Source organism: Chrysochloris asiatica, unplaced genomic scaffold, assembly GCF_000296735.1.
Source record: "Chrysochloris asiatica unplaced genomic scaffold, ChrAsi1.0 scaffold00106, whole genome shotgun sequence".
Classification (NCBI taxonomy): Eukaryota; Metazoa; Chordata; class Mammalia; order Afrosoricida; family Chrysochloridae; genus Chrysochloris; species Chrysochloris asiatica.
Genome location: NW_006408624.1, coordinates 8674513 through 8687520, shown reverse-complemented (window position 1 = coordinate 8687520; position 13008 = coordinate 8674513). Strand labels below are relative to the sequence as shown.

Here is a 13008-nt window from a genome sequence, read left to right as displayed (position 1 = left end):
TATATATATTTAAGTTTTTATTGTGAATTGAGTTGAGTCATAGTTTACATGGGAGAACATCAGCCAGCTTTACAGTCATCCCATCGTATTTTGTTTCATTGCAATGATTACAATCCCCTCCATGCATCATCATCATTCAATACTCTGCTTTTATTCCCTCTGTGGTTTTTTTTGGATGTACACTTAAACACTCAGGAATATACAATCATTCAGACATCATAAGGGCATACCCTGCAAGCCTACCCCCTGGCTGCCAGCACACAGCCCCTCTCTTTCCATGATTCTAGAGTCCCCAGGCACTCCAACTCTCCACGTCATCATCTATGCCTCCATCTGTATTTTCTCCACTTCTCTGAATAGGGTCCTACACTCTGCTCTTGTTCCTCTCCCTTGATTGTCCCAGGGTCCTCCGCTCTTGGACTGTAAGATTAACCACTCCCCTCTTTATGCTACAAGACCTCTATCTTTATAGTTGCAACAATTGCAATCAGTAATCATAACAGTTGCTCACTATTGAACCATGAAAGTCTTATCCCCAGCTCCTTTCACCAGCCCTGTCTAGACAAGATAAAAACCTCTCAGTGGAGATTCTACCTTCCGCCTCACCCTCTGAAACTAAACTCCCTCTTGAAAACTTGTAAACCAGTCACTGTGTACCTTTATAGCCCCCTATTTTAGGTAGCCAATATCTAAGTTGCCCATCCCTATCAGCCCTGTGTACAGAGGGAATGGGAATGATCCTTGCTGTGTAGATTCCTTCCCTCTTGGTTGGTATTTTAAGCTACTGGTATTTTCAGTAACCTCATATGCATATGAAAGCTGAACAGTAAATAAGGAAGAACGTAGAAGAATTGATGCCTTTGAGTTATGGTGCTGGAGGAGAATACTGAAAGTGCCATGGGTTGCCAAAAGAACCAATAGATCCGTTCTGAAAGAAGTGCAGCCTGAGTGTTCCTTGGAGGCCAGGATGGCCAAGCTTCGTCTCTCATACCTCGGACATGTTGTCAGGAGGGACAAGTTGTTGGAGAAGGACATCATGTTTGGTAAGGTGGAGGGTCAAAGAAAGAGAGGAAGACCCCTGATGAGATGGATTGGCCAAATGGCAGCATCGATGGACTCAAGTGTGGCAAGAGTAGTGAGGTAGGCCTAGGATCGGGCAGTGTTTCGTTCTGCTGTGCGTAAGGTCACTGAGTTGGTACTGACTTGATGGCACCTAACAACAACAACATATCATAAGTTCATCAAATTGTAGTGAATTACACTTTTTTTCTTCCTCTAGTCGAGTTCTGATCATCTAGTCATTGAAGCTAGGTCAAGTGGGTTCTATATGAAAGTATGGGCGTTCTTGTGTATCTCCCCTCACTTCATATCAGCTGGACATTCTCTGCTCTAGCCTTATCATCTATATCTTAATACCCATTTTCTTTTGCTCTAATGGCATAGGAGGAAAAAGGTCGGCAAATCACTCAAATAGGAGCGTTTACAATGGTAACCATGATTTAGTAGTTTCACATGAGTTAGTTTTTTGTTTCCTTTAAATTGTATATATTTTGTTATTGTTAAGAATATATAAAGGGACTTCAAAAAGTTCATGGAAAAATGGGATGAAGAAATAGTGGAATTTTTCCATGAACTTTTGAAGCCTATTTGTCCACAGCAAAACACACACCAATTCAACAGTTTCTGCATATACAATTTAGTGACATTGTACGTGTATAAATTGTTGAATTGGTGTATGTTTATAAATTGATTCTTTTCTCCAAGTTGTACAACCATTTATGCCTTCCTTTGCTGTTTCTCCTCACTCATTAACATAAACTCATGGCCCCAAGGTTCTTATCTAATCTTTCCAGTTGTTCCCAGTTTGATCCCATAAAAACTCAAATCAAACCCACTGCAGTTGAGTTCATTCTGACTTATAATGACCCTTTTTAGGGTTTCAGAGACCATAAATCTTTATAGGAGTAGACAGCCTCATCTTTTCTGCAGAGCAGATGGTGGGTTTGAAATCACCTACCATCTGGTTAATAGTCCAAAGCCTAACTGACAGTGCCATCGGGGCTCCATCGATCCCATTGAGATAGTTCTTAAAAGCACAAAATGCTCAAGGCAGATCTTGTTTACTACTTAAACGAAACTATGATTTGGTTTTAAGATGACTTCAGGGGATGTTTTTGGTTTCAGGTTTAAAGATGATCTCAAGACAATAGTTTCAGAGGTTTTTCCACCTTCCATGACTCCAGAAAGTCTGGAGTCCAAAAGAATTTGAAATTCTATTTAGGAGATATTTTTGGTTTAATGTTTAAAGACTATCTTGGGGCAGTAGTTTCAGAGGTTCATCTACTTTCCATGACTCCATAAAGTCTGGAGTCCATAAGAATTTGAAATTCTAATCAGGAGATTTTTTGGTTTAAGACTTAAAGACTATCTCAGGGCAGTAGTTTCAAAGGCTCATTCACCTTCTATGGCCCCAGAAAGTCTGGAGTCCATGAGAATTCTGTTCTGCATTTTCCCTCTTTTGACCAGGATTCAGTAATAATAACCAGATACCATCTAGTTTTCTGGTTTCATGGCAGAAGTTGTTCCACATTCTCCTCTTACTCCTGAGTGGTCTTTTTTCTCTTCTGTTTCAGGCAAGTAGAGAAAGTGTTATGCTTTGGGTGGTCGCTTGCATGCTTTTAAGACCTCCAAGCCCTACGTAGCCAACTTGGAGGTAGAACAGAAACACTGAACATGTTATTAGACCAGCTAACTGAAATGTTCCATAAAACTATGATCCTAAACCTCTAAACCATATTCTTCTTCATATAATCCAGTTTCTCAAATTATTTTTTCAGCATACAGACTAAACAAGTATGGGAAAAGAATATAACCCTGGCACATACCTTTCCAAACTTTAAACCATTCAGTGTTCCCCTGTTCTGTTCTAATGATGAATTGGGAAAGGATTGAAGCTTGGATCCACCATCAACACTTGTGGAAGCAGCAATCGAGATCAAACGACGTATTGCAATAGGCAAATCTGCTGTACAAGAGCTCTTTTCAGGAGCTTTAAACGGGGTTCATTAAGGGGGCCTGACCCAAGCCATGGTATTTTCAGTAGCCTCATGTGCATGTGAAAGTTGGACAATGAATAATGATGATTGTAGATGAATTAATGCATGTGCATAGGGTCTCTATGGGTCAGAACCGATTGAATAGCACCTAACAACAAACCTCTAACAGCACTAAACAAACTGACCAAGGGACCAAATCCTATGAGGTGTTTGGTTATACATATGCAGCCTTAGCAGCTAGCTACACTTTTTGTTATCACTGTATTATCTATGACACAATTTTTGCCAATTCAGCTTTTTATACATACATAACTTATTGATAGCAATTAATCAGCTGTTGTTAGTGCCCTGAGTGAAGATTTACAGAGAAGAGCATCAGTTCCTTCATTTAACAAATCATACACTTTGTTTCATCTCAGTGATTGCAATCCCCTCTATACATATATGTAACACTTCTTATTTATGCTTTTTTCTTTTGATGGGCCTTTAGATTGTGTTTCTACTTTTGCTATTGTAAATAGTGCTGCAGTGAACACTGGTGTACAAGTCTGTTTTTGAATCTCTGCTTTCAAGTCTTTTGGGTATATACCTAGGAGTGGAATTGCTGGGTCATATAGTCGTTCCATTTTAATTTGTTATGAGTCCCTGTTTTCCATTGCAGCTGTGTTATTTTGCATTTCCATCCGCAATGGCTGAGGGTTCCAGTTTCCCCAAAATCTTTTATTCTTTTTTTTTTTTTTTTTTAAATCTTACCTATCCTAGTGGGAGTGTAATGGTAACTCATTTTGGTTTTGAGTTGTGACTTTCTTATAGCTTATGGTGCTGAGCATCTTTCCATGTGTTTGTTGACCATCTGAATATCATTTTGGTAAAATGCCCATTTTATAGTTTTGTTATCTTTTTATTAAGTTATCAAAGTTTTATATATATTTTGATTATTAGATTCTTATTAAATAAATGGTTTCTGAAGGTATTATCCCAGTCAGTAGGTTGTCTTTTCATTTTTTTGGTGTACAGTCTTTTGATGAATAAAGGTCTTGAATCTTTAGGAAGTTTCTGAGTTATAGTTGTAGTTTTAACTTTATGAACAAGAGCTCTGCTTTCTTTAAACCATTAACAATCTACTTTCTGATGGCTGTTGGAGTTTTCATTACTTTGTAGCACTCTTGACAACAGGCTACTTTATTTATTTACTTAATTTCTAGTATAAGTAAGGTGACACTAATTCGTGGGTTATGTTTGAGTTTGCTTATGTGGTTTTAAAAAATTATTTATTTTTGTCTTTGTTGAGCTTATATCCAGCAAAAAAACTTGAATGAATTCACATTTCTTCATGAACATTTCAGTGACATTGATCCTATTTTTCTAGTTGTGTAACCCTTCTCACATTCCTTTTCTAAGTTGTTTCTCCCCTGCTCACATAAACTTACTGCTCCCTGAGGTCCCGATCTCATCTTCTGAGTGCTAGCTATTGTGCATTTGATCCCATAGAGATAGTCCTGGAATGAGCATAGTGCTCAAGGCAGACATTCTTTACTAGCTAAACCTAACTAGTATTTGGCTTTAAGAAGACTTCAGGCGATTTTTTTTTTTGGTTTAAAGTTTAAAGATTATCTCAGGGCAGTAGTTTCAGGGGCTCATCTATACCCTTCATGGCTCCAGAAATTCTGGATTCCATGAGAATTTGAAAATCTTGTTGTGCATTTTCCCCATTTTGATCAGCAATTCTCTGTGGAATCTTTGATCTGAATGTTCAGTAATGGTAGCCAGGCACCGTACAGCCTGGTTTTAAGGCTAAGGTATATGTTTTTAAAACTCAATAACATTGGAGCAGCTAGAAGAGTCACTAAAATTATACCATAAGATGAAAGTGGATCTAGCTTTCTTGAGTCTCTGATAGAACATGTTGGTACTTTATGCACAACAGGACAAAACACTGCCCAGTCCTGTGCCATCTTCACAATTATATTTGAGCCCATGGTTGTAGCCAGCATGTCAGTCCATTTGGTTGGGTGTCTTCCTCTTTTTTGCTGACCCTTCCTCCACTTTACCAACCATGATGCCCTCCAAGGTCTGATCCCTCTTAATATATAACCAAAGTTGATGAACTATTTAAAATTTGTCTTTGGGTGGAGGATAGTTGTACATTTGCAACTATGCAGTTCTTTAATGTTAATCTCAGTTTTAAAGATGAGAATACTCTTTAATAAAAATTACTTAGCAGAGTACAAAAACAGTTGACTGGCAAAATCAAGTTCTTTCTAAGTTATTTAACATTGGTCATTTGAAATTCTAAACCATAACAAAGGCATCTAAGAAAAAACTATGGGAAAAGGAGAACATACAGTGATTGACTCCTTCCCCCCTAGGTTTTCTTAATTTGCACAGTAGAAGACGCCAGTATATGGTATTCCCTGCACTTTTATAACAGCAGAAGGGAAGTCTTGTTCAAGAAACATAGAAAAGAACAACCTAGATTTAAGAATCCATCAATATTCAGATGTAAGAATGCAATTCTACTGTCAAGCACAGATTAAATGTGTTAAAGGCAGAGCTGGTTTTTTCCCCCTATGGCTTTCTTTAGATTACTGTTTTTGTTTGTGCTCTGTTTTTCTATTTAGCAGTTTTATTTTGTTGTGGATTGCTTATATTTTGCTGGTTAGATAAAGTCATAGCTAAGAGCCTAAAGGCCTCAATGTGATGAATAGTGACATTAAAATGGTCTCCCTTTCTTCATGTTCTGGTAGTAGCAATGCTAATAGTAGTCCTATAATGACCTTTATGTAGCATTTACAGTATGCTAGACAAAAAGAAGATAAGTGCTTTATGTATTATTAACTCATTTAATTCTCACTCTATGAGATAGATATTATTATCCCCATTTACGAAGGTAAAATGGAAGCACAGAGGTTAAGTAATTAAACTACTCCAAGTAGTAATAACTAGTAAGTGGCAGAGCTAGGAATTGATCTGAAGCAGCCTGGCGCCAGCGTCCTTCCTCTGACCCATTATACTGTAGTGTGTTTATTTGACACCCATATAAGTAAAGGGGAACGTGAGATAAAAAAATGCTTTTAAAATCTTTGTGGGCTCTATGGAACTTAGGAACTTATTATTTGTTCATTCAGAGTACCCTGTAGAATCAGTGATTACAGAGAGAGCATTTAATCTCAAAGCATTCATCCCTGTTTTCAAACTAGTATTTTCAGATCTGCTCTCCATCTAAGACCTTGCATTTAGAAAAAATACGCTTGAACTTTTTAGTTGAATTGGCAGATCAAGAGCTTACAGACAGGATATTGCATGTGAGTACTTAGACTGTATGTGCTTGACCCCCTAAAACAGTAAATTGGACACATCACCATGTTTCTACTAGAGTGCAGCAGAATTGGGAACTCTGACTTCACAGTGTTTGTTGTTGTTGCTAAGTGCCACTGAGTCGGTTCCCACTCATAGTGACCCTATATAGGGTCTCCAAGAAGTTACTGGGCTTGAACCTTTGGCCTATTCGTTAGCAGTCCAGTGCCACACCAGGACTCCTCAAAGTGTTTAAGTGTGTGTTTTATGTGTATTTTGGTAGCTAGACCTCTTCACAATTGGAGCCAACCTTATCCAGATTCGAAAAACTTTTCAGAGCCATTGAAATCCAAGATATTTCTAAGCATTTTTAGGTTGCATTGTGAGCATGTGAAACATTAACCATTCTGGAGACTTGTTTTAAGTAGATAAATAAAACAATCTGCCTATTTTTGAAAGCTTAAAATTCAGGTCTGAAGAACTTCCTTTTAATCTTGCAGAATTAGTTCTCATGTGGACATAGATTTGCAACCCTTCTTGCCTTAAGCCTGTAAATTTTTTTTCTTTATTTTCAAAAAAATTGTGTGAAAATATATGTAATAAAAGTTGCCAGTTCAGCCATTTTTACATGTTTAATTCAGTAGCATTGATTACCTTCATCATGTTGCACAACCATTGCCACTTTCCCAAATTATTCCACAGACATTCACAGAATCCTGGGAGTTCCTAAGCAATGATTCCCTCTTTCCTTTCCCTTTTACCTCTGGTAACCTCTGACTGATAAGTGTTGGTCTCTCTCTATTTGCCTATTTCATATAAGTAAGATTGTGCCATATTTGTTCTTTTGTGACTTACTTCACTCAACATAATGTTTTCAAGGTTTTATCAGTGTTGTAGCATGGATTAGGACTTTATGGCAGAATAATATTCCATTGTTTGTACCACATTTTGTTTATTTGTTTGTTTGTTGATGGGCATTTAGGTTGTTTCTACCTTTTGCCTATTGTGAATAATGCTGCAGTGGATGTTACTATCTGATTTAAAATACCAGTGCTTGGATTTTCTTTTGCTTCTAGTCTTCTTGGGTTTTGTGTATCTGGCATGTGGATCTCAGTACCTGTGTTAGACCTGGTACATTGTTTGGGTCAGTCACATGTTTGGAGGGAGGAATAGTAGGTCACTGGTAGCGTAGTGGTTACGAATCGGGCTGCGAACCTTAAGGTCAGCAGTTCGAAACTACCAGCCGCTCCACGGGAGAAAGATGAGGCTTTCTACTCCCGTAAAGATTTACACCCTCGGAAACCCTGTACAGGGTCGCTATGGGTCGGACCCGACTCAATGGCACTTAACAACAACAACAACAGTTCATGCATCAAGTGTGTTTTTTATGGAAAAGATGACTTTCTTATGTTCATTTTCTTTCCCTTAGGTCTATGAAGGCTTAGACATCATCACCAACAAGGTTTCTGTCCAAGAACAGAGAATCTGCCGGCATCACATGATCAGTTTTGTGGATCCTCTTGTGACAAATTACACCGTGGTGGACTTCAGAAACAAGGCAACTACTCTGATATCCTTAAGAAAGCTAGCAACTAGGCTTGGTGGTTGCAAGGCAGCCCAAACCAAGTCCTCTTTCTAATGGTAATTTCTTCTAAGCAGGAGCTCTCCAGACCTAACTATCAGGAGGGAACATCTCCATTAGAACTATGTGGTTGGAAACATTGAGTGCTTTGCTACTCAAAAAGTGTAGTCTTGGAAAGACTGTATTTCCTGGGAATTTGTTAGAAATGCTGGATATTGGGTCCCGTTTCAGAAACTACTGACTCAGAGTCTTCATTTTAACAAGAGTCTCAAGTAATTCATGTGCACATTAAAATTTGAGAAGCGTTAGTGTAGTTGAGTCCTGGTTGGTTAGTGCCCTGGGTTTGCAAGGTTGGTTTGAACTTCCAAGGTCGGTGGTTCTAGCTCACCAGCCGCTCCTTGGAAACCCTACACAGGGTCTCCATGAGTCAGAACTGACTTGATGGCATTTAACAACAACAAGTTTAGTTGAAAGAACACTGATTTAGAGATTAAAAAGATCTGTGTCCCAGACTTAGCGCTGCCTCTTTTTACCATGTGAATTTTATTGGGTAAAACATCTAATTAACTCCCCTGAGTACCAGTTTGCTACCCTTTAAATGGAGATAACACATTAATTTATAAATATATTGAAGTTACATTAAGAATGCCAAAGGAGTTGTTGGGTTGGGGGTGAGGGGTGACTGGAAAAAAATAGTTCTAGGTGAGACTAAGACATTACTGAGAAAGAATAAGGGTACTTTGTACTGCCAGATATTAAGACATTAAAAAGTCATAATTAGAATAGTAATGGAACTTTCATAGTCCTAGACAAATTTATGCCAAGAATAATAAGTTCATATATAAGCTCAGATGTATTATATTTGTAGCTTATGATCAAGGTGTAACATTTTTAAACAATGGAGAAATGAAGAAATAGTTCATTGTTCCTGGGACAGTTGTTTTTGGGGAAAAAATAAGGTCAAATCCTTACATATGATACAATAATAAAATCTGGATGGATTTCAGAGTTATATATATTAAGTGCAATGGGACAATAATTGAGTACTTTGATCCTTAGAGTAGAGAAGGACTTGAAAATACTTTTTTTTTTTTTTAAAGAAGGAAAATAACTAGATTTAAGTATGTAAGAATAAAGAATTTGTATTGGTAAAAATGTATCAACCAGAACTCTTAAGTAACTACCTTAGAGAAATGCCTCTACAGTAAACCAGGAGGTATGTGGTAGATCTTGTTCCTAATAGCAAAAAACATATAAACACTGAAAGAATGTATGACATTCGCTACATTCATATAGTTAAATACTTTCCATCAGTAAAAAAGCAGCTGAAGAAATTACAGCTACAAACAACAAGGAATGTGTAAGAATCTTGAAAACAATTTTAAGTGGGGAAAACTGTAAACGGTTACATATATGTTGGGTTTATTAAGGTTAATAAAAAGCAAGCTAACTTAGCCATTATGTTATTCAGGAAAATATATATGTATCAGCACTGATGTAAAGAAAAACACAAAATGATGAAAAACAAAAGAACCCCAAACAATTCAGGTTCCAAACCTCTGAGGAGATATGTAGGAGGTTGGGTTGGGAGTGAATGTACAAGAGATTTCAAAGGAATTGGTAGTATTCCATTTCTTACATTGGGTTCATAAGTCATTGTCATTACTAGATTTCATAATTTACATATGTTACATATATTCTTTTGTATGTACTGAATATTTTATAATTTAAAAAAGAAAACTACCCACTATAAACAAAATTTTAGAAAAGCAAACCACAAACAACAGAGATTATATTTGTAACATATGAAAGGCAAATGGTTAATATTCTTATATATGTAGAATCCTTACAAATCAATAAGAAACGTGCATAAAGGGCAGGAGCAGTAATTCACAAAGGAAGAAATAGAAATGCTGATAAATATAAAAAGGGTTTATCCTTGCTGTTACTCAAGGATGTACAAGTCAAAATAATAAGGTAGTATATTTTTTAACCTATCAAATGTGTAGAGATTAAAATCCAGATATGAATTCCTGCCCTACCTGCTTTACGAAGTTGTTGTATCATATGAAATAATATATATGAAAACCTTTTTCAAATTAAAATGTATCACCATATGTAAGTCACTGCAGTAAGACTTGATGCAAAATAATTAAGATCTTCCGAGGGTAGCAAGAGAATGACTTAATCAGATCACTTATAGGTTAGGATATTTGTGAAGGTAGGGAGGAGCTTGGAGTCATAATGTCAGAATACCAACCTTGATTTGACAGATAAAGGTACCAGATATTGAGGCCCAGAGAGAAGGAGGAGTTTGCTGAAGATCACAGTTTTTTTCATGACTTTGAGCAAACAAATGAATCCCTTTCCCACCATATATCTCCTGTCTTATATCTCCTCTTTTCTCCTCCACGTGCTCCCTTTCTTTGATATATCTCTATTTTTCTATGCCACCCCTTTTCTGTTACCTTTCTCCCTTAACCTTTGTTAATTATACTCATCAGTTGGAGTTTTGTTACTATATAAGCGTATGTTTCTTTTAATTAATTTAAAGGGTAGAATAGAGAATTTCTGTTTATCTTTTTAAAACAAGTAGGCAGTAATTCTTCTTTATGATCCTTGATTGGTAGCATCTTTCTCTTCTCTCACCCCAACCTCTGAAGGGTTATTGGGCTTCTGGTAGAAGAGGTTATGTATTTCTTTGCCCATAGAGCTGTCAAGGAGAAGTGTAACGTAAGAAAAGGAAATGTAAACAATTCCTTACGTATTAAAAGTAATGTTTAAAATGTCACTTACAAAGCCTTTATTGAAATAAATAATTATATATTCAATAGAGATTCTAAAGAGAATAATTCTTAGTTGTTGTTGTTGTTATGTGCCGTGGAGTCGGTTCCGACTCATAGCGACCCTGTACAGGGTTTCCGAGGCTGTAAATCTTTACGGGAGCAGAAAGCCTCATCTTTCTCCCGCGGAACAGCTGGTAGTTTCGAACCGCTGACCTTGCGGTTCACAGTCCGATTCGTAACCACTACGCTACCAGAGCTCCTTAGTAGGGGGATAAAAACAATAGTGGCCAAAGTAAATTGATTGCTTACTGTTTTCTAGGCATTGTGATAGGGGATTTATGTGCATTGTCTCACTCAATGCTCGTCAGAACTCATGAGGATCTTTTAGACAAGAAAACTGAAGCTCAGATAGGTCAACTTGCCCAGGAGTTGGGGTAGGAAATTAAAGTCTGTTTGTCTCCAGAGGCTGTGGTTCATAGTTTATTTGGTGATGTCTCAAGTAGCAAAAACATGTACTTCTCATAAATGGTAGGGACTGGCCAAATCTAAGAAAAGCCAGTTTGTGTCTTACCTTTCAAGACTAAGTTGCACAATGGATGCTACCCTGATGGCTTCTGAGAAGAAGACACTTGATTCTAGAAGTCCTTGGGCGTGTGCTCCTTATGTTGAATTCAGATACCAACACAACTGAATTTTAGCAGCAAGACCTAGGAGGTTCTTGAACTGGAAGGAATTGCCATCATGTATTTGCCTTTGTTTTATGCAAGCTCCTTTAGAACCGATTGGAAATGATTTTAATATTCTTAAGGAACCTTGATTACTAGTATCAGTTCATCTTGGTTTCCAGCCTTTTTCCTTTGCTTCGCAGATAAATGAATGTGGTTTCTTGCTAATGCCCTCTTTCCCAAGAAAGTCAGGATATGACTCTTCTCGATATGAAATATTATGTCATCTTTCTTAATGTTCACATTGAAGATATATTTGCCCGAGACAAAATTCCCATTGTCGTGGGAGGAACAAATTATTACATTGAATCTCTGCTCTGGAAAGTTCTTGTCAATACCAAGGTATGTTTGGTTCATTTGTAACTCACCAAAGAAATGGGTTCTACTTTCTTGCTAGTACATTTTAGTGGGAGCATGGTTGACTTTTGCCTATTATACTCAGCAACTGTAATTTTCCTACCTCTATATTGAAGTGTGCTCCTCTAGGCTGGCCTAAGGGCAGGGGCTGTGTGTGGGAAAAATGTTCCTCTGTGGCATAATTAGCATCTCCATGTAAGTTAACAGTGTATTAGTCTGATTCAGCATTTCCTGGTTGGCAGCAGAATCCATATGGAAGAGACATTTCCAACACTGACCATTCTTACAGGGATGCGTGGAGTGAGCCTTTGCAAACTGTATTGTGTCATGTTAATTCTGGTTCACTCTTCTGTCACCTTTACTGAGAAGACTGGATTCCTGGATAGACTGTTAAGATAGACGTGGTAGCCCTGGTACTTGTGTGCACTTCTGACCAGGAAGCAGGGTACCTGAATCCTCCCCTGTCAGTAAGCCCTGCTTCCCCTTTGCTTGCTGTGGCCTCACAGTACTTACCACCATGAACTGGAATTCTGTTTATGATCTGTGCAAGGTCTTTTGATCCAACTCTATTCTATATTCCCAGTATTTTGCAAAGTCCCTGTCACATATATGGTCTCAATGTTTGTCAGATTGTTGAATTAAATGTGCTTAAAAGTCTTCCTTTAATAGCCCCAGGAGACAGACACTGAGAAAGCGATTGACCGGAAGGTAGAACTTGAAAAGGAGGATGGGCATGCCCTTCACAAGCGCCTTAGCCAGGTGGACCCAGAAATGGCTGCCAAGCTGCACCCACATGACAAGCGCAAAGTGGCCAGGTAAGAAAGCCTGGGCCAGCTGACCCCAGATTCTTTTGAGTTGCCAGACCATCAGTTCTTCAGTTTGCTGGGATGAGGAGAGAGGTTAGGTAACAGCAGCTAGTGGAGATTGACATGTTGTTCTAGCTCAGCAGGTTGGGAGGCCCTGAGTTAATGCTTCAATCCAACTACCTCAATAAATAGTTGCATCCTACTTTGTTGTTACATTTTAAATGCATAATACAATATAGTCTTTCCCTAGGGCCTATGTAATCTTGCTTCATTTTCTGTTTGATCTTTGCTTGTATACCAGTTTTCATATAAATATTCTGGCATGCAGTCCGTTTACATTATGATTTGGGTTTCATAATTGATTGTGCAATGCTGAGTTCTGCCCCAGCAGCTTCCCCA

General features: G+C 37.9%; 1 protein-coding gene across 1 annotated transcript in view; it reads left to right on the top strand.

Annotated features, from left to right (window-relative positions):
- TRIT1 (tRNA isopentenyltransferase 1) overlaps nt 1-13008 on the top strand; it is a 67695-nt gene that overhangs the window by 40415 nt on the left and 14272 nt on the right. The window contains 3 exon segments of the mRNA XM_006867579.1: nt 7783-7923; nt 11690-11788; nt 12473-12618. Coding sequence (XP_006867641.1) covers nt 7783-7923; nt 11690-11788; nt 12473-12618 — 386 coding nt within the window.